This window comes from Talpa occidentalis, unplaced genomic scaffold (assembly GCF_014898055.3).
Source record: "Talpa occidentalis isolate TD23 unplaced genomic scaffold, MPIMG_talOcc4v2.1 talOcc4.16, whole genome shotgun sequence".
Lineage (NCBI taxonomy): Eukaryota > Metazoa > Chordata > Mammalia > Eulipotyphla > Talpidae > Talpa > Talpa occidentalis.
The window spans coordinates 31,122,076-31,144,201 of NW_023601653.1; the positions used below are offsets into that span (position 1 = coordinate 31,122,076).

Consider the following 22,126-nt stretch of genomic DNA (forward strand, 5'->3'; position numbering starts at 1 on the left):
CTAAATAAGAAATTTACTTCAGAAAGAGTTTTAAAAAGTCACCATTTAAATAAAAATACACTCAAACTGAATTCTAGTAATAATCATTGATCTAGTCAGCTGGGGTTGCTGTTGTAATATGCTGTAGACTAGTGGCTTATAAGCAATAGAAATTGATTTCTCCCAGGTCTGGAGGAAGGAAAGTCCAAGATCAAAGGAACCTGCGGATTCTGTGTTGGATGAGAGTTGGCTTTCTGGTTAAAATTCAATGTATGAAATTGGGGGAAATAAATGTTCATATCATAGCAGTGATCCTCACTTTCCCCAGATTTTATCTAAAGGCAAATAACCTCATTGAGAAGGAAATACATCAAATTTCCTCAATCACATGCAGATTCTGCATTAACTGCAATTATCAATATATATAATTATATATAAAGATATATATGCATGTGAAGATATGTTATATATGTATGTATAGTTGAATATATCACAACCAATCATGTGAAAATATTATTTTTATTTTTTTAAAGATTTATCTATTTATTTATTTATTTATACAAGCACTGGGTACAATCAGAAGCACGGGAAGGTGAGAAAATTCACCAGAGCCAGAGCGGGGAGCAGAGCAGGCAGAAGGACCAAAGTACACTGCTGAGGGGAGCAGCGGGTGGCAGGAGAGGTCTGCTCGCCATGTGGGACCCTCCTCTGGTGGCCGGGGAGCAGCCGGGGATCGAACAGGTGCTGCAGAGGCTGTGGGCAACTTCGCAACCCAACGCTCAACCACTGCGCCACCGGGGAGGCCCTGAAAATATTACTTTTCCTTCTTTACAATTGAGAAAATGAAACTGTAGAAAATCTGAGTAACTTGACCACAGTAACATTGCAAATAGGTTGCAGAATTGGCATTTCAATGCAAATAGTGGTCTGTATATCCAATATCTGCTTATTCAATGAATATTTATTAAGCATGTACAAAAGACATCATGACAAACCATGCTTTGGGTGAAAGAAGAGTGGTTTTTCCACTGGGAAATTTTTTTAATGAAAAAATGCCCTCTTTTACAGAATAAAATCAGTAACTGAATGGAAAAAAAGCTATTTCATTGTTTTTTCCTAATTCAAGCTTATTGTCCTTGAGCACAGCAATGGCCAGGTCTCAGGGACTGTGTGAGCAGATGGGGCTCAGGCAGGACAGCACTTATTCCTCCAGTGCTAGCACATGGGCTCCCAGCCCATGCCCCTTCCCTCTCCCTGTCTCCCCCTCCTCCCTGCAAAACTTCTAAGGTAGAAAAAAAACAACAACAACAAACCTTTATCAGATCTATTTCAGTGTTAGCAATGCTAGCGACATAAAGTCCCAAATGGAAAGACTTCTTACACAAGAAAGGCTAATTAGGTTGCAGATAATTAAGCTGTATTACAAGCTCAGGAGGAACATTTTCTTTTTTTCCCCCTGCTTATTAGTTTACTGCTGATGCACCAGGGAAGGGCCCTTAGAAACACTGTGACAGTGCTGTCACTTCCCCACCTCAACTGCATTATCTTCAGCTGAAATAATCTTTGTTGTGGTTGTCATTATTTGTCTTCTCCACTGAGAACAGAAACACCCTGGGCCTTGTCTGTCTCAGTTAGCATTCAGTGTGTTCCACGCCTAGACCTGGGCCTGATGTGCAATAGACAATACATTTATTCAACAAATAGGGATGACGCATGAATGAGTGAGTGAAGGAAAAAGGAAAAAATGCTCTATTTTAACAAAACTTTTATGAAGTTAAAAATTCTATCCTCTAAAAAGGAATTACCCCATTCATTTCACCAAACTATAATTTTTCCTCATTTCATTTCTCTGACTCTTCTATGTCATTTAGCAAAGTGAGGATGTCAAGAGATATATGACCTTATTTTACACATTGATAGGTATTTCAAACATTTATGGCTGTGTAACAAACATTCCAAGGAGTTGAGCTAACATCATCAAATATTTATCAATTCTGTTCTTGCATTTTGGGCCAAACAGTGCTTTTGCCCACGTGGTGACTACTAACGCTGCAATGTCTAAGATTGCTTCTTTATTCACTCACACCCAGCATGTGAGGGCTGGAAATCAGAAATGCAGGCAGTATGCTGTCTCTATCTCTCTACAAATTAGTTTGGTCGTCATTATAGTGAGGTTTTCTCTGAGTAGTTGAATTTCTTACATTTCTCCCTCCCAAGAGAGAGGAAGCAGAGGATTCCAGTCCTCATGGAGGGTTTATCAAGAGTTAGCAGAGTCATATCCAAAGCATCCTATTGGTCTAAGTTACAGGTCTCAGCTAAATTTATGGGGAAGAGAAATAGGTTTAATCTTTTGGCGTGAAGAGTGGCATGCCTATGTCAGGAGGGAGGCATTGGTAGGTTCTCGTTGGAGAAAAAAAGCAGTAACTCTTCTAGAGTTGCCTGTCTGACTACCTTGGAAATGCTGTCATTATATACCAATATGTGCCAGCAGGGAGGATGGGCAAAGCAGTGTGTGAGGTGGGCGGATGGTGCATCCTCCTTGCTCTGATTTGAGGCTGCTGGCATTTGAGATTTCTTCATAGCTTTGGTGTAGCAACAGCTCCAGCCAAGTCATGACTTTCAGACACTTACCTATCTGTCCTAAAATATGACTAATTACTATTATAATGATTATTCATCTTTATTAAACACCTGTCTTCTGCAAAATCAAATGAAATTCATAAAGATTTCCTCATTAATCATCATAGCATCCCTGTTGAGAGTTAGAAAAAGGTAGGTGTATCCTCATTTTGGAAATGAAGAAGGTGCAACAAAATGAAACTAGGAAAGTTAACTAAGACCACTTGCCTGGTCACCTGGAACAAAGGGATGAGGCTGTGCGTGTGTGTGTGCGCGTGTGTGCGCGTGCGTGCGTGCGTGTGTGTGTGTGTGTGTGTGTGTGAGAGAGAGAGAGAGAGAGAGAGAGAGAGAATGATAGAGCCAAAGAGGCAAGAAAAAAGGTTTTCTGGGAAAAAAGGGAAAAAGAATCATCAAACTTATTTTACTTTTCTCTTCCAATGGCACTTGGCAATCTCTTAAGTATCTCAGCAACAAATTTCTAGTGTAATCAAAGACTGACAAATCAAATCAAAGACCCCACAAATCATTGTAAGGAGATCTAATCTGAACCTAATTCAAATTTATTTTGCTTCTTTCTACTTTTTGTCTCCGGATGAGATGTCAGCCCTCGTGCATTGATAGGTATAAGTTTCAAAGGTGGTTGTGAAGATGCAAATGAAGAGACACACAGCACCTATTGTATAAGTAGCTCATAATGGACACCCAGAAAATGAGAATTATAAATTCTTTGGTCTCAGGGTTATTCGTATGTTAATTGAAATAAAGAGGATTTTTTAAGTCTTCTCTCTTTATATTTAGTGATTTAAAAAATCAACAGAATTGATTAATAGTTACTCGGTCTGCAAATAATTAAATTGTGTTGAGTTTGTAAATTTGGACCTAAGTCTATGACCTCCCACCAGTCACTTAGTGTCTTTGGGCATTAGGATCCTCAGCTGTATCTTGATGAAGTTGGATAAGATCATCTCTAAGATTTTTGTTTCGCTGACATCCTCTGTTTGTTGGAAGGATGGTCTTTTAATTCCCTACTCAATCCATTGTTTGTGACCATTTGCCCTCTAGTGGCAAGAATCAATCAAGAACAATATTCTTCTGAGAAAAAGTTTTGTAGTTTCAAGTCCACAATCTCAACAAATTGATAAATATTTTAACTAATGCTTAGACTTGTTCCATTATGATGTTAGTTTTATGTGTTTATAAAATTACCCTCCCCCAGATTAGCAGTTTATGACAATAAACATTTGTACAGTTTCTAAAGGTCAGGAATTCTTGAGCAGTTTAGCTGTGTGTTTCTACTCAGGGTCTCTTTTAGGATTCTGGAATGAAGAAATAAGTCAGAACTGCAATCTGAACCTGAATAGACTGGAGAATGAGGCCCCAAACTCTCACAGGGCAATTGACTTTTGGGGGGGGGGAGAGAACATGAATGTTTCTATGACACTTTTGAGGTCTGAGAGCCACTTTCTAGAAATGTAGAACATGGACTGTCTTTTCACTTATTACTTTGAGCTTCTGTTGTCACATGCAGTCAGAAGAATCTTGAGAACTAGACCTTTAAATAAGTACTAAAGCATACTAAAATGCTGGTTGTAGAAGGCCTGTGCTCATTTATTAAGGTAAATGAGCCCTTTGATCCCTGCCTCTCCTGGGGACCTCTTAGAACTGGGGACTCTAATGATCATAAGATCTTATCCAGGAAAAATAAGGGGAATGGATGCTGGACAGAGGGTCAAATTGAAGATGCAATGTTATCATCTAACATCATGTGATAACTTGTTTAGATATAAGCCCATCGAATCCTTAAAATAATCTAAAAAATTCATTTCATTGAGGGTCATCTGTTGTTACCATTTTCTGAAGGATGGGAGAATCATATTTAACAAATGACTAGAAATCTATTCTTGGAAAAAGTTCAAATATTCTCCCCAGTGTCATGTAAACAAGTAAAAGAATGTGGTTGGCTTGTTCCATTTGCATAAAATAATAATTCTCTGCAGTATCAATACATTTCACATGCCACTGATTAAATCTTGAATATTCATGTATGCATTAAAAAGCCTTCTGTTGCTATGGTGGAACCTAATATCATAAAATGTGTTCCAGCTTTCCTTTAGGGAGAATAACTAAAAATTAAATCAAAGCTGTTGCTTATCAATAAGAACAATAAGGAAGAAAAAGAGGAAAGATTGTCTTGAAAATAGTAGGTGAGGCAAGATTAGATTCCCAGTGAAATATTAATGTTTCGTGGGTCTAAGGCCTGGAGAGACTAATTTTCAGGCAGTAATGAGCAGTTAGACAGCAAGCATCCACTATATGTGTACGTCACATTGTTTGTTCAGGTAATGAGACAACAGAATTCTGGAATGACAGAATTCTGGGCAATGGAGCAGGATTGCCCACTGAGGAGTGCAGAAATGTTATGAACAGCCATCTGGAAATGTTGACAAGCTCTGCCCTAGGTGTTTAAGTAAAAGAGTGGAAAGTAACTTTCCACCTGATTAGGAGCAAAGCCCTACCCGTCCTTTGGAGTAGAATCACAGAAATTAAGAATACCAATGATCTGAGTTTTTCAACCTTGGTGCTATTGACAATTTTGGGCTGGATAATTTTTTGCTGTCAAGGGTTGAAAATTCTTGGGCCTTCCCTAGACCTACTGAACTATAAACTGAATGTGGGGCCATCCTTCGAGTGATTGTGAGGTTGGCCAAAGTTTGAGAATCAGAATTCTAACTTGCATTTTGCAGTGAAAGAAAACAGATGTTGGTTTAGTTCCTACCCGACATCACTAGCTGGTAGCAGCCAAAGTCACACACTGTGGCTCCTTGTTCAGTTTGCTAAGACAGGCCTTGCAGGAAGAGGTGGACATCGTGTAATGTTATTTCCTCCCAGTACCCACCTCTGTAATGAAACCCACACATGAAACATTCAGTTGCACAGCAAAAAAAAAAATCCAAGACTGAATTTGTTTCTCAAATGTGGTTTCTCTCTTAGATTTCCAGATTTCCTAGCTGTTCATACAGAGTGCTCCACTTTTTATTGACATTATTTTTGTAAACCTAGCCTACTCTCCCAGCCAGATTTGTGCCAGGAAACTGCAGAGATAGCACTTTTTTCTTTCCCCTTTTAGTGTTATTTGTGCACTTTCTGGAAATAGTCTAGCAGCTCTGGGTACACGTTTATGTCCAGATTTCCAAGGATGTTAAAATAAGGTAACTTGTGACTTACTTATAATTGTATTGTTATTTAAATTACCATTCTTTGAAATCACAGTCAATATTTTGGTGACCATTTTGTCATAGATTTACCTCTGTGCGCACACACAGAAGTTGAATATAATCAGGGTCACATGCATGCTATTTTATCATGGGAAATTTTTTTTTTTAGTCCTTTGAACTTCTTTCCTCTTCTTCTCTAATCACCTTCATCCCTAAGTTAGTCAACCGTATAAAATTTAATATGTACCATTCCCAGTTATTTTTCCAACACATAACACACACCCCCACACACTATTTATTACATTAGCACATAAAACAGAATCAAGTATTTAGAACAGTACCTGAAGCATTGCATATGCTCAAGTATTTTTAAATGAATGAATGATTTTAAATGGTTTGCTTTATAAAAATCACACACATAATTATTCTATATTTCTAATTCTGGCTTCTATCACTCAATGTCTCTAGGTAATCTTACCTCTCATCTTGTAGATTTAATTAATTCTTATGAATATTTGCAATCCCATGGTTGAAAGTAACATCAATTTATTTAACCACACTCTAATTTGATAGTCAGAATGCTTTTATTTTTTGCCACCATAAAGAAATAATAATTAACACCTATTGAGTATTTACCATATGTGAAGCAATTTTTCATGCATATATAAAGATAACAAGTTAAGGTTATTTTCCCTCTGTAGGGGCAAGAAGACCACAGTGCAGGTTTTCTGATCCCTTGCAGACCAGGTAAAGGAGGAGTCAAAGTCCTCAGTAGTTTTTGCAGGTTTTTTATTGGGGTTCACCAGGCATATGGCAGGCAGGGGTGCTGGGGGGCCGGGAGGCTGGCAGGCCTCCCAGCCCCCAACAAGTCTTCACTCTATCTGGGCTCTCTGGCCTTCTCTCTCTCTCTTGGCTTCTGCTGCTTCTTTCTCAGCTTTTCCTTTGGCTTCTGTTCTTCTTGGCTTCTACTGGCGTCCCCGTGCGCCGCCCTTAAAAGCACACTCTTAGCCCAGGTGGATCTCATTTACCTATGCCCACACCCTACACCAGGTGCCCACCATCAGCCATGCATTCAGGACCTCAAGGATCCATCATCAATCCTGACGGCGGGAGGGCAGAAAAGCCTGACATTTTTCCTTACTCTACACCCTCATATAGGAAACTGAGGAGGAGTAAGAAATGTACTAAGGGCTACATAGCCAATAGGTGACGAGCTAGTCAGTGTGTCACAGAAGAAATTTCACTGAACTACTTTCATACAAGGCAGTAATCTAATACAATTGTTCACACATCCTAATGGAATGCTGCTTTTTTTTTTTTTTTACTAGTTGACAGTTTCCCAGTAATGGAATAACTGTAGAAAAATATGTATATATTTTATATTGATAGCTTTGCAAAAAGGCACGAGTACAAAAATGCTCTTTTCTCCAGCAAGTTATCAAAATTTTAAAATTATATTATTCCTTTTCTGTCAACCTCATGAGTGAGAAGTGATATTGTGATATTTCATTGATACACACACACACACACACACACATACTTTTCTGAGGTTGAGCATCATATATTTATCAGCAATTTGGGCCTGTTCTACTATAGTTTGATGTATTAAGTTTCTCCAGAAACAGAACCAATATATGTATGAATGCATACACATGTTTTTATTATATCCAGCCTATGGAATAGAATAAACTATTTAGGACAGTGCTAGAATATTGAGTGTATACATATTTGTGTGTGTATATATGTGTGGGTACTTGTATGTATGGGTGTATATATATCTATTTTTTCTTTCCCCATGTAATTATGGAAGGTAGCAAGTCCAAAATCTGCAGGGTAGACCACTAGGCTAGAGTGTAGGAGAAGAGTTGATGCTGCAGCTCAAGTCCCAAAGCTATGAGATTGAATATCCAGCCCTCCTTCCAAGACATTTGCAACAGCTGAAACTTTTAGTATAATAGACTTTCTTCAGTTGCTGATGGTTATACTGATTGCATCTGAAGTCTAGCTTGCCACTTACTAGTGACAGAATTCTTTAAAATAAAGATAAAACTTGCTTCATAGGGCTTCTGGGAACACTAAAGGAATCATTTCTCACTTTATAGCTTTCCCCTATCATTCTATTATACAGATTTTTCTTTTTCTTTTTTTTTTTTTAGCAAATTTTAAGACTATAGTATGAAATCACTACCTGTCATCTATAAAATACACAGGATGAAAGCAAAAATCTTAACATAATCGTGTGTCTTGGAATCATTGGTCTCTAAGCAACAGTCTGCTTTATAAAATGTACCTCATATAGGAATATCTAAATTTTTTTAAAGATTTATTTATGCATACAAGAACTGGGGTACAGGCCAGAGGTGTGGGGGAGTAAGAGGATTCACCAGAGACAGAGTGGGGAACAGAACAGGCAGACTGACTGAAGTACACTGCTGAGGGGAGCAGCGGGTGAGGCAGGAGAGGTCTGCTGCACCATGTTGGTAGCTCCCTGGCTGGGAATTGAACTCGTGCTTCAGTGGCCACGGATAGCTTCGTAGGTTGCCTCAACCCCTTGCGCCACCAGGAGGCCCCAGGAATACCTATTTTTTTTTTTTAAGAATTTTTAAAAAAGATTTATTTATTTATTTATTTATTTATACATGCACTGGGTACAGTCAGAAGCGCGGGAGGGTGAGAGAATTCACCAGAGCCAGAGCGGGGAGCAGAGCAGGCAGAAGGACCGAAGTACATTGCTGAGGGGAGCAGCGAGAGCGGTCTGCCTTGTCATGTGGGACGCTCGCCTGGGGGCTGGGGATCCAACCGGCGCTGCAGAGGCTGCGGGCAGCTTCACAGCCCAGAGCTCAACTGCTGCGCCACCGCGGAGGCCCGAATACCTAATTTTTTATAAACGATACAGGAGACGAATTTCAGATAACCCTTCCCTTTTTCATTAGTGGAAAGTAGTTAATCTTATGCTACAGAAAAATTTTGAAATGGCAAGCAGCAAGACCAAGTATCAAAAGGAGTCTTAACTTTAGAATGTCTAAAAACTTTTAGATTCCTAGAACTGTAGAGAGTTGTAGCGGTGATAAACGGCACAACTCGATACTTCAGAAGTGTTATTTAATTAATTATTACCCCTCTGACTTGAATAGAGAAATACCCAGACCCTAGAAAATTACCGTCAGAAACAATAACATTAAAAGCTTACCTTCCAAAATATTGTCAATCTTAGAGATTTTTTGCTTTAACTTAATGCAAGTGTCTCACAGATTCACAATAAATGTTCGCTATTATCATCCCTTCTTAATGTGGAGTATCATATAGTCTCATATTTATACCACCAATTTAGTTGATGACCATACACTTATTGAATGAATGAAGGATATCAATGATAGTCCCGTTGCTTCTGGGCAAACCCTTGAATGTGGCGTCTCAGGTTAGTTACTGTTATCACTAGAAAATTACTCATAAGAACAATTTCTATTTCCAACAGTGCTAAACTCTAATTCCCAGAACGCAGTCTCCGTGATTGCTGGGCATCCTGTGAAAAACCTCCAGCTCTAGATTCAGCGCTCCAGATAAGCAGTGTAGTTTCTGCAAATATGGTAACTACAGTCCCAGCTCACAGTCTCCATGGTTGGTGGGCATCCTGGGAAAGAAAGCCAGCATGCTAAAAAGAAACTTCTCCAAAGAGGAAATGCAAATGGCCAACAGACATATGAAAAAATGTTCAACATCACTTGCAATCAGGGAAATGCAAATCAAAACTACCGTGAGATACCATCTTACACCAGTGAGAATGGCACATATTTAAAAAAGTAGCAACAACAAATTGTTGGCGAGGTTGTGGAGAAAAGGAACTCTCCTGCACTGCTGGTAGGAGTTTAAACTGCTCCAACCACTATGGAGAGCTGTATGGAGATTCCTCAGTCTGCTAAAGATGGAGCTTCCATATGATCCAGCAATTCCACTTGTAGGTATTTACCCAAAGGACACAGAAACATTAATTCCAAAGAGCACCTGCACCCCTATGTTTATAGCAGCACTATTTACAATAGCTAAGCTATGGAAACAACCCAAATGCCCAAAAACAGATGACTGGATCAAGAAGACGTGGTACATATACACCATGGAATATTACTCAGCATTCAAAAAAGATAAACTCATGCAATTTGCAGCAACATAGATGGAACTGGAAGGGATCATGCTCAGCGAAATAAGCCAGAAAGAAAAAGAGAAATACCGGATGGTCTCACTTATAGCAGGAATTTAGAAAACCTAAATAAGGGACCAGGAAAAAGACTAACTACAATAAAGAAAAAAATCAAAATCAACAAGCAACTATAAACCAGAGACACACTGTGGGGGGGAGGGGAGGAGGGAGTAGGATCAAAACAAGGGGGTTGGGAATTGCATGGGGAATATAACCAAGATGAAAATGCATACATTGTGCAAAAAAGGAAAAATGATTAAAAAAAAAAAAAAAAAAAAAAAAAACTAGCACACCGATTTTTCTCTTTCAGCAAATAACCCGGCTAATTTCTGCAAATACGGTAGCTCAGTTCGGCGCGAACTGAGACTGCGCAGATCTTTACCTGAGTTCAGCGGAACTCATTTTGATTACCGGGGTTTTCGAGGGAGGATTTAAGAAACGGTTCACTTCCGGTGCCACCGGAAGTGGCTTGAAGATGGCGTCCTCCTCGCTCAACGGGGTGGGCAGAGCGTCTGGGAAAAGCGAATTTCGTAACCAGAAGCCGAAGCTAGAGAACAGAGGTGAGTTTGCATGAAAATCGCAGCCTGGGGTTTTTGTGGATGTTGAGTTGGGGTTTGTTTCTCGCAGCCTGGGAACGTGTAACTCCGCCTTATGTCTGTTTCGCGAAGCTGAGTACCTGCATTTGCTGACGACTGGCGGCGCCGGGCCAGCGTGGTGCCGTCCGCAAGTTCCTAACTCATCACTTTTGCTAGAGGCCCACCCAAGGGGCAGGTGTTGCGGAATCAATATTCTGTAAAAAGAGATGAGAATTCAGAAATGGCGGGCGGCGCTGCAGGGCCGTGCATGCACGGCGGGGCTGGAAAACATTAACAAAATAAGGAATAGGAGGAAGGTGGTTCTATCAGCGAATGAACGCTGATAATGAAAAGTGAGACAGTGATATGGAGAAGGAACTATCGAACGGGTCCTTAGCGCTCGTTGTCAGTTAATGACACTTCGGAACCTTTTTTCTTGTTTGTCCGATTGCTAAAATATTAGACTACAAAGTTACTCTTCTTTAGATTGCCCTACTTAAATTGCTGTCTTGCTTTGTAGTCTAGTGTTACCCATTTCCTTCAGTGTGAAAGACAGGAAGCGCTGCTAGAGAGATGACCTCGGGCCTGCTCACCCTGTCTTATACTGGAAGTGTTAAAAACCTTAACCTCTTCGTTTTATAGGCATTGGAGAGGTGTTGTAGGTGTTTTGTTGTTTTTTAGTATGTAATGTGCGTAACAGTACTGTATATTTAGGGGTTGTAGAATATAACCAACAGTCGACAAAAGTGCACTCAGGTGTTGAAGTAGAATAAGGCAGCACCTTCTCCCCAAACTTCCCTGTCAGCATCTCTCAGATCATATTGTTTTCTGGGACCTGAAGTTACTTTTATGAATCCTGTTGATCCATTTTTTTTTCATAACTGTTACTATCTATGCACAAAAATGTTCTAGTTTTGTCTGTTTTTAAATTTTATATGATTGAGAGAGGGCTGTTGGTATCCTCTGTCATGCTGCTTAGACTTAATTTTGTTTTTATTATTTGGGTAATACTTTTAGCTGTTATTTATTTTTTTTCACTGCTATATGATGTTCTCTTGTGTGAATATATTCTAATTTACATTTTCATTCAGCTATTGGTGAACAGTTCCCATTGCTGTTTAAAACAATGCTGCTATAAACATCTTTGAACACATCTCCTGGTTAACATGTTCAAGGGTTTCTCTAGGTTATGTGCATAGAATTGGAATTCTTGAGGTTTAAGGTATGTGCAAATATTTCTAGATCTTTCCCAAAGAAGCTCTGTTTGTTTGCATTCCCATTAGTAGTGGATGAGGGTCTTGCGTTATATTTTTTAAATTTTTATTTAAAAGGGTTTTATATTTATTTTTGTTTTTTGTATTTGTGTCATTTCAGTAAGTATGAAATGGTATTTGTTGATTTTAACTAAAACTTCCCTGATGCATGCACATTTCAACTGTTTATGGGCTGTTAGTACTTCTTCTATAGTGAAACTTTTTATTAGCCAGGTGTTTTTTATTGTTTAAAATTTACAGTCATTGAGATGTTTAAATTGAGTAGAGACATGGACGGTGTTATATTTTAAGTAAACACTATTGTAGACTTTGAGGGTTTTTTAATTTTATTTTTTAAGATATTAGAAAGTAAATGGTATATGAAGACTAGCTAGTTCTCTGTGATTTGAGGCAGAAATAGCGAAGTGGATGTGAGTATAAGAACTAGAAAGCAAGTTTACATACTCGAGTCAATAACATGAACTATAAACACTTGCTTTTTAAATTAATATGCATAAAAATCTCCTGATGATAATCTTAAAACACAGATTCTTGGGCTTCATGACAGGATTCTGATTCAGTAGGTCTTACATGGAGGCCAAAAATTGCATATCTAACAATCTCCCAATTTATGTTGATGCTGCAGTCTGTGGATCATATCTTTAAGCAATGCTGAAATAAAGTATAGCAATGGAAACTAAGAGGTTCTTAAAATTCAGGACTAGGGTTTTAAATAAACGATTGATGAGATAATTATGACCCTTAGGAGGCATTTTGTTTTAATGAAAAGAGACCTAAATTGAATGAACTGTGTGTTCTCTTTAGGCATGAGGAGGTTACAGAAATAAGGCACTTGAGAACTCTGGAAAACTTAAAAGCTCAATACCAGTGATTATTAACTGAAAGTACCAGTATTAACTGAAAGTACCAGAATCAGCTTTTCAATGTTTTAGGTACATGCACACATTTATACACACGTACAGTTATTATATTTTACTTATATTTTTAAAAAGTTACTTATATTTTAAAAAGTCATGTAAACAAATGATATTTGAATCTTCAACTCTATACAACATAGTGCAATAGAAGTTCCTTGAGTACCCACTGGCTGCCAGGCATCTGCCACTTAGTACCAGTTGAAGGAGGAGAGCCCTTCCCTAAGGAATGTCTTACGAGGAGGCTGAAATTTATGCAGTTTTAATACAATGTGTTGATAATGACAGAGGTATATTCTTTGACTATTGAATAATTTAAAAATTGCAGAGGAAAAGGAAATGTAAGGAGAGTAATGGGAAATTTGTGGATGAATAACATGTTCAGAAAGTGTCCAGAAGAAAGTTAAAATCTGGTATGTAAATTTTTCCCCCTCTGTAGATGAATCAGAACTCCTTACTGTTCCTGATGGTTGGAAGGAACCAGCTTTTTCCAAAGAGGACAATCCCAGAGGACTTTTGGAAGAGAGCAGTTTTGCCACTTTGTTCCCAAAATATAGAGAGGCTTATTTGAAAGAGTGCTGGCCACTGGTACAGAAAGCCTTGAATGAACATGTATGCAATTTTTTTTGCTCTTGCTTATACTTTAAGTAAGTGAATGTGTGCTGATGGATTTTTATTAAAAGGTACTAGCTTAGCTGGTTAACTTGGTTCCTTTGTTATCTTAAACAGCCTAAGAAAGTTAAGTATTGCATTCATTTCTTTTTTTATTTTGTGAGTAATTTAGTACTTTGAAAATTCACATGTCTTTAAGTTTTTAGGGGGTTGCATACACTACCTGAGACTCTCTTCTGAACTTCAAATTTCAGAACGTCTGTTCTATGCTATGATACTTGCCACATACCTGTAGAATTTGAACTGAGACATGGTCCAAACTAATTACATAGCTTTTCATTTTAAGTGAAATGAGTGTGCTTTCCCTGTTTGTTGCTGCTGCCATGCGCATAGGGCAGTGATTTGTTTTTGTATTTCAAACTCTTTAGTGAATTGCAAAGTCAATTTAGTAGATATAACAAGCCTTAAACATAATCACTGAATCACATGTGATAAGGGTAAGTGTCATGAAGCTTTTGGTTCATGTGTGTGTGTGTGTGAGTGTGTGTGTGTGAGAAAAAATGTATTTCTCAACTGTGGGAGTGCTCTGGAGTCCTTTGTGGTCATTGGGTATGAGGGTGGTCAGCAAACTGCAATGTTTTACAGTCTACATCTGGAATTGAACTTGTTTTTTGGGGAGGGGTGGAGGATAAACTCATAGAGCCCCATCCTTTTGTTGAATTGTACATCAGTCATTACACTGAAACATTTTTCAGATTATGTTCACAAGTCAGAAAATAGCGTTTGTATATGCTTTATTGAAATCTGGTTTTTCTTATTGAGAGTTAATGCATAATATTGCTAATTATTGCTTCTTCCTGATCCTTTGATAATTTGTATTTACCTTGTTTTTAACTGATACAAACCAGCTGGCAAAAACTTTGAAAGGGAAAGTTCATTCTCAGAGCAGATTGTTGTTTAGAGCTGGGTCTACAATAGGGAATTATGTAACTTTGCAGTTTTGCCTTCATTCTTGAAATATGATCTCATTTGTATTGATATGTACATTTAAAACTAGAGCTATTTTTATTCCAGTAAATGCAAAGTATTTTAGAGCCAAATATTAGTTTATATTTGTCTGAGTTTCTTTGAAGTATGTAAGTAATTAAGTAATCATTATTTAGATTAACTACCCAGCTTTGTTAAGGTGGGAACTGATAGAATTTGAGGGGTAGCTTATTGGCACAGAAATTAATGGTTTGATTAAGATAGGTCCTATAATTAGTTGAATAATTAATTGAAATCATTGTTAGTCAACTCTTTGCTTGCTGTTTCTTTTTGCAGCATGTCAGTGCAACACTGGACTTGATTGAGGGCAGCATGACTGTTTGTACCACAAAGAAGACTTTTGATCCATATATCATCATTAGGGCCAGAGATCTGATAAAACTATTAGCAAGGAGTGTTTCATTTGAACAGGTAAATTTAGAGTTACAGAGACTTTGCTTTGTTTGCATTAGTATCACATCCTCCCCAATCCCAATGCGTATATCTTCTCCAGAGAGTTTTTCTTTTTGTATCATCAGCCTGGGCATGGAAAAGAAACCTATTTGTAAAGAATATTGACAATATTTCTTTATCTTCCCAAAGGCAATACGAATTCTTCAGGATGATGTAGCATGTGACATCATTAAAATAGGTTCATTAGTGAGGAATAAGGAAAGATTTGTTAAAAGAAGACAACGGCTTATTGGTCCTAAAGGGTCTACACTGAAGGTACTTTAATCAGTGGAACACTTGATTATCTTTATTAGTTTTCAGTATACTGAATTTCAGCTTAATTTTCTTTTTTGATAATAGGCATTGGAACTCTTAACAAACTGTTACATCATGGTTCAGGGAAATACAGTGTCAGCCATTGGACCTTTCAGTGGCTTAAAAGAGGTGAGAACTATTTACTATCTTCACTTAATTTTCAGCAGAGGACAGATTAAATAATTTGGTTTTAATAGTTCATTCGATGTCTTGTTTTATAATTTTTTTTAGAATGTGCTTTGATTGATTTCCCATTGGTAAGTACTTTGTACTTAATATAATTTGAGGGCTATATTATTTTGGCTACAGAGTAGGCAAACTTTGGTGACTCCATCCATATCTGAAATAGGAGGTCTGTGCATCATCACCTCTTCCACCACAAATTTTTAATGGATATTTAATATTTTATGAGATCATATGAGAAACGTGATATAGTGACATATGCTCAAATGATTGGAGAATTGACCAGAGATCTTGTTATTTGCAATAACAAAATAGTTGGTAGATGTCAGACACTAAAAAATTTCCTGTAAGATATATTTTCCTTTATTTGAATTTTAGTTTCATGTTTTCATGAACATTTCCTTTAACTTGTCAAATTGAATGCAATGAGAAAAATCTATGGAGCAGGTGCAGTTTCTTTAACTTTTGATGATGGTGTAGTCACATTCTGGCTGGGGCCTGTAATGTAATTCTGCTGGACCTCCTTCTCATAAGTTACCTGCCCTTTTCTCATGGGGCAGTAATAGCTTAAATATATTGAATATTTCATAGGTTAAAGACTTCAATTCTTACAGTAGACTCTTTGAAATAGTTTTATTTCCATATTACAAATGAAAAAACTATAATAGGAAAATTGACTTTTCCATATGAAGTGGCAGTCCCATCGTTTGATCCTACATTTTTTGGTTGTAAATCTAACCCTCTTAGGCCAGAGTCATACAATTCCAGAGTGTTGTATTCGTTCTGTGTGCCACATTTTAGTAGTAAAGTTGGAAAACTATTGTATCCAAGGAAGGAAGATCTATAAGCCATTCAGAATGGTCAAAGGAACTGTCTTCAATTTGGTCACCATTACCTTATTCATAGGATATTTTTAATATGTAGATCCTTTTCTGCTAGTTCCTTAAAATCTTTGTGAGTAATTTTTCTCTGCAAATTTCAGGTTCGAAAAGTAGTCCTAGATACGATGAAGAATATTCATCCAATTTATAACATTAAAGTAAGTGTTATATTTTACTATAACAGTAGCTGTCCACTTTTAAATATAGAAATATTTCTTGAAATTAAGTCTTTTATGAGATATTAATATACAAAACAGATAAAGCTGAACTATTTAGGGTAAATTAGAAGTAGAGCTTAGCCCCCCGCCCCCCCAACTCTACCCTAGTCCTGTAGTTGCTTTCTCAAAACTTGGCTCTTTGTGGAGTACATCTTGAAAACCACTCAAGGGGGTACAATAGCATGTTATGGAGTTCTAACACAAAGAAAACCGGCTTTGTAGAACTTGTTTAGATGATGTCAGACCAGTTTTCTTAATTTATGAGCCTATGTATTATGTTTAAAGTTGTGATTTCTTAGAATCTGCCTTTTACTTAAAACTTTCAGAACTTGACTCTCAAATTTTAGGCATTTTAAGAGGTATGTGTTATATATCTTGTACACAAAGTTCATGATTATACTTGGAGATAAGCCATGGTTTCATGAGCTATTTTAAGATGGGTATTTGTTGAGCAGTCCATTTAAATTTCACAAAGTTAAGTTTTTAAGTCAGATTGGAGCAAAAAAAGGATTTTGTGTTATATTCAGACATTAAAGGTAGTCATCTGATGTCTGGTTTGCATCATTTGTTGTTTTGATATCTATAAAATTCAGCTGTGTGGAATTAATGTGAGAATATTGGTTTTGTCTGATCATGAGAATTTACTTTTTCTTTCCCTGTGATATTTCAGGTGCTACTAAAAGCTTTGTGGTTGCAGGGAACTTTGATAATTGAGAACTCTCTCTTCTATTAAGTTGAATTTTAAAGGTTTTAATGAAATAAGGCTAAAAGGCTGAGTTTGTCTCTTTCATTTCAGTTTAACAGTTCATTTCTTAATTCCTAGTGGGCTTTTGATGCTTGTTGTACATCTTTGAGATCACATGTTGTTTTAATCCTACAGAAGAAATTAAGAACTTCTTCTAGGTGTTTATAGGATCAGTATATACATTGTCTTAGCTTGACAAATAAGACTTTTGAAATTAATATTTTTACTCTGTTCATGTATTGCCATGACTAAAGACCTTAATGATTAAACGAGAGTTGGCAAAAGATTCTGAATTAAGATCACAAAGTTGGGAAAGATTCTTGCCACAGTTCAAACACAAAAATGTGAATAAACGGAAGGAAGCAAAGAAAAAGACTGTTAAGAAAGAGTATACACCTTTCCCACCACCACAGCCGGAAAGTCAGGTGAGTATATAATATTGAATTTCTTTACCTCAGGGTAAAGAAATAATTTATCTATTTGTCAGAAATTTTATTAATAGTATTTTGGGGGAACATTCTGTGTGTGTATTTAGGTGTGTAGAGCTATAAAAAGGCAATGCTAAGTGTAAATGGACTCATTTTGAGCCAAGTGCATGGGGTGGGGGTATAGGGGGCGCCACATTGTGAGTGTAAACTGTATCAGAGACACTTGGTGTCCCTGTTGCATCTAAATATTCTATGGAGAAAGATATAAGCGATTTAACCCACAATGCTCTATACTTAGCTTTAACATGTTACGTGTAACCCTGTGCTGTTGATGGTTCTAGTTTTGCAGCTTGAAAATTCTGATACCCTTTTTTCTAAGTTGTAAATGCCTCTCATTTTCTCAACTGTCTTAAATTTTCTCGTTTGCCTATCTCTGCCTCACCTGCCCAATAAAACTCTAAAATTTGGATTAGTGTTAAAATTTATCATCTTTCTGGAGAAAGTCATATTTTTGGATTATATCTACTATATATTCATGTTTCCAGCCTCAGATAGTTTAATATTGTCTGGTGGTCTGTCTTCTTCATTTCTCTTAACACTCTCCCACTCCTAACAGATGACATTGTATTTTATTTTACTGAAATATTGAACATCAAATTCTGTCTTTACTTATCTCCTGAGGAATCTTAGATCCTTCTCCCTGTTGACTGTATTTGTCTTCACTCTCAACTAGTTATCTGTGCTCAGCACATAAACATCCCTTTCTGTGCACTGTCTTGTTTTCTACACAGCCTTGTATTTGGAGTTCAGGAAAGGTTTGAAAAAGGTCAAAGAGAAAAAAGAAATGGTGGTAATCGTGGTTTAAAAAAAAACAACAGTGGAAGTGTTGGAACATGAGTTCTGTTCTGGAAAGGAAAATAAGTGAAGCCAGAAAGAAACTGATGCTTACAGGAAAGTAATTAGTTACTGAATCATGCTTCCAAACACCTGCTCCACTTCCTAGAGCCCTGTCCTGTTAGTAGTTATGATTGTATTTTCTCCCAAGCCTGTAAGCTTCTTGAAACAGGCATGTTTCCATTGACTTACTCTGCCATTTATTTACTGTGTGACTGCAGGTAATTTATTTAACCCATCCATGGCTTAGTTTTGCCATACAGAAATAATGATATGGTGAATAATACCTATCTCAAAGACTTATTAAGGATAATGTTAGTAACTAAAGAGTTTAGTAACTGTTAAGATGTTAGAACATTCCTTAAATATGTTGTATAAGTTTGATAGATCAGATAATATATATATGGAATAAATGAGCTGAATAGTTTTCTGTTCTTAGTATTTACTCACCAACTGCTGACAAATCTTGGTTTTCAATTTGTATGCCACTCCTTTTACTCCAGGCTTTTTTCTCTCTTCTTCATACTGTCTTATATACAACGCTGCTTTCCTTGCACTAATCTTCTCAGAAACCTTCAGTCATTTATAGGTCATCCTACCTCCTTCAGCTGAGATTTGAATTCCTTCAAGCTTTGCCCAAACTATCTTTGTAGTTTTCTAGTACACTTTCTCTATCATTGCCTTCCGCGTCTACCTAAAGCAATCTGTTACATTACCTACTTTCTGCCTCCATGCTTCTATGTGTGTAGTCCCCTCAGCTTAGGGTACTTTTCTTTCTTTTAATGTTGCTCCTTTATAAGCTAATGTTAGATATTTGCTCCCACTGTCTAATTTGCCCAAGGACATTGTGACTTTCTTAGGAAGTGACTTCTCATGTACATTGTTTCTAATGTCATTGTAAATACTCATTTCAATAGATTGATAAGGAATTGGCTAGTGGCGAATACTTCTTGAAGGCAAGTCAAAAGAAACGACAGAAAATGGAAGCAATAAAGGTAACATTTTTAGCTCACATTAATAACAAAGTGCAATTCTTACCTATAAATTGTGTTTACAAATGTATTTTTAAAATTAATAATACAGGCAAAACAAGCTGAAGCTCTCAGTAAAAGACAGGAGGAAAGAAACAAAGCTTTTATTCCACCTAAAGAAAAACCAGTTGTGAAACCGAAGGAAGGTAATGTTTATTTTTCAATTCTTGGCATGATGCGAAAGTCTATGTGAGAAGTAAACGCATACTACAAAGAGTCTGAATTGCTTTGAATATAAGTAAAGAAAGAGTCATTGTCAATCAGTTGGCTTAGCATTTCATTAATCACTAATCCAAGGACAAGATTTAACAGAGGTAGTTTTAATTTAGTAGCATCTAATGCCTATTTAAGAGTATCCTAGATTGATAGTCCTCGCCTAAAAGTCTTATCACCGTAGGTTAAAGTACACCAACAAAATCACAGGAAGGTCTTATTTAGGCACTATTAAAAATACACTCAGAAAAAACACTCAGTGTTTAACAACTTTAAAAATACTATATGCTGTTACGTAAAAGTTAAAAATAATTAAATATTATTTCCTGTTTGTAGATTCTATAAGCTATGTGCTTTGAAAGAGTCATTAGCTAGTTTAACTTCAGTTTTATAACCACTAAAAATGTTAGCTGTTTAGAGACTTTAAATCTCTGCTTCTCAAGATACTGGGTAGTTGGATGTTTTGTCTTACAGTTTTTTTTTTATATTCTGAGTGTTTTTAAAATAGTAGGGAAACTGCATTTTTCCTTTCTCTGTTTTGTTCACTCTGTTGGCATTGACTAGATGGAGGTCCTCTTAACAGAGCCCACCAAGTACTCTTATCTTTATTGCCAAAACCTTATTAAATAAAATACTACTGCTTATTCATTGAACTGGTATTAGGAAATCTTTTAAGTTTTTACGTGGTATTAGATTAAGGAGACTCACATAAAGCTTCATGATTAGTTAAAATTATTAAAGCTAGAAGGGCTACATGTGGTATTATTCAGGAAATGTAATTTAAAATTATTTTTATGTGCAAGATCGAAAATTGGCATATTAACAAATACACTCTTCTATACTTTAGAACTCCAGAGTAAAAAATCTAGTAAAAAGTAAAAAATTTAGTAAAAAATCTAAAGTATGATTTAAAGGAAAAAATGTATTTTTAATGTACTTAAATCCAGTAATTGGTTCAGACAGCTAAACCATGCCATTTTCATGTGTACTTTAATATTTTTCAAGTACAAAAACTCTGTGCTTAATGTCATGAATAGGTTCTTAGAAACTGATTCAAAACTGCAGAGTTTATAGCAGGCCAGCAGAAGCAGGTTGTCCTTCCTAGTGCTGTACATTATGATTTTGTTTTACCGTAGTTTGAAGATTGCTAACTTTCCTAACTTTCCTTTAGGCAGTTATTTTATAACATGACCTTTCAGTCATACAGTACTTTGAAATTACTATCCTATATAGACTAGTCTCTGTTCTATGTGGTATAGTCTACAGAATTACATGTATTATGTTTCTAATTTGTCTAGCTTCTTGTGAAACTAAAATTGATGTGGCTGTCATCAAAGAAAAGGTTAAGAAAGCAAGGAATAAGAAACTGGGAGCTCTTACAACTGAAGAAATTAAGCTTAAAATGGAAGTAGATGAAAAGAAAAAGAAGAAAAAAAAGTAACATGCCAAAAGAACCAAACTGTAAACTAGAATTTACTAAGCTGTCTCCTTTTGTAAAGGATTTTGATGTTAGGCCATTTATTGCCTTATCTATGAGAAGTAATATGCTAGTCACCTTTTTTCCTGAGTATTTTTGTTTTAAATAATTGTTTATATAAGCAGCTGTTCTTTATAAAGTATCCTCAGTGCTTTTTGAAAATTTTATACTTGAAAGTGGTATATGTGTCTTTGTATATATCACACCTTGCCTGTTCTGGCGTAAGCATGATTTTAGGAGTGATTCTCTTTAGCTTATGTATCTAAAGACTTTTGGAGATGTGGCTATTGTTATTCATCAAGTTCAATGTTTGACATCAATGGTTCCAGCATCTGGTTTTAAGGAAAATATTTTTCAGTGCTTTCTCTTCCTCTCTAATGACAAGCAAATGTTTAAGCTTATTACTTTTTGTAATCTCATTTTAGATTTTGTAAAGATTAACTTATAAGCAAAACAAACCCCAAAACAAGACCTCTAAATCATATCCTTGATCACTAGAGTCTGAGAAAGTAGTAAACCAGAAAAATTTCAAATTGCGAGAGCAAGGGAAATCAGTGTAGAGGTGAGGTAGTAGGCACAAAGTCAGGTAGAAGTGCTTTGCCATAGGGGGGGCCCCCAGTGGCGCAGCGGCAGAGCGCTGGGCTGTGAAGCTGCCCCCCAGCCCCAGTCAGCGCCGGTTCGATCCCCGGCCACCGGGCCAGGATGCCGGCAGAAGCGCCCTGCCTCAAGCGTTTTGCCATTGTTGCCATTGGGGGCCTCCCTGGTGGCACAGCAGCTGAGCGCCGGGCTGTGAAGCAGGTCAGCCCCAGCAGCGCCGGCTCGATCCCCGGCCACCGGGCTAGGTTCACATGGTGCACAGACCCCCTCCGCCGCCCACTG

At 37.0% G+C, this 22,126-nt stretch overlaps 1 protein-coding gene across 1 annotated transcript; it reads left to right on the forward strand.

Annotated features, from left to right (window-relative positions):
• Nucleotides 1-10,384: 10,384 nt before the first annotated feature.
• On the forward strand, nucleotides 10,385-22,126 carry KRR1 (KRR1 small subunit processome component homolog). Its single transcript, XM_037513955.2, has 10 exons — nucleotides 10,385-10,568; nucleotides 13,211-13,383; nucleotides 14,707-14,841; nucleotides 15,013-15,138; nucleotides 15,223-15,306; nucleotides 16,343-16,399; nucleotides 17,459-17,629; nucleotides 19,444-19,521; nucleotides 19,610-19,703; nucleotides 21,069-22,126. The coding sequence occupies exons 1-10, from the start codon at nucleotides 10,484-10,486 to the stop codon at nucleotides 21,209-21,211; spliced, it is 1,146 nt and encodes a 381-aa protein (XP_037369852.1). The 5' UTR covers nucleotides 10,385-10,483; the 3' UTR covers nucleotides 21,212-22,126.

Bases quoted from the DNA above. Each gene is read 5' to 3' on its own strand.
- KRR1 (XM_037513955.2), top strand. From the start codon at position 10,484: ATGGCGTCCTCCTCGCTCAACGGGGTGGGCAGAGCGTCTGGGAAAAGC. The intron at 13,384-14,706 runs GTATGCAATTTT...TTCTTTTTGCAG, and splicing joins AGAAAGCCTTGAATGAACAT to CATGTCAGTGCAACACTGGA. The intron at 19,704-21,068 runs GTAATGTTTATT...TAATTTGTCTAG, and splicing joins AGTTGTGAAACCGAAGGAAG to CTTCTTGTGAAACTAAAATT.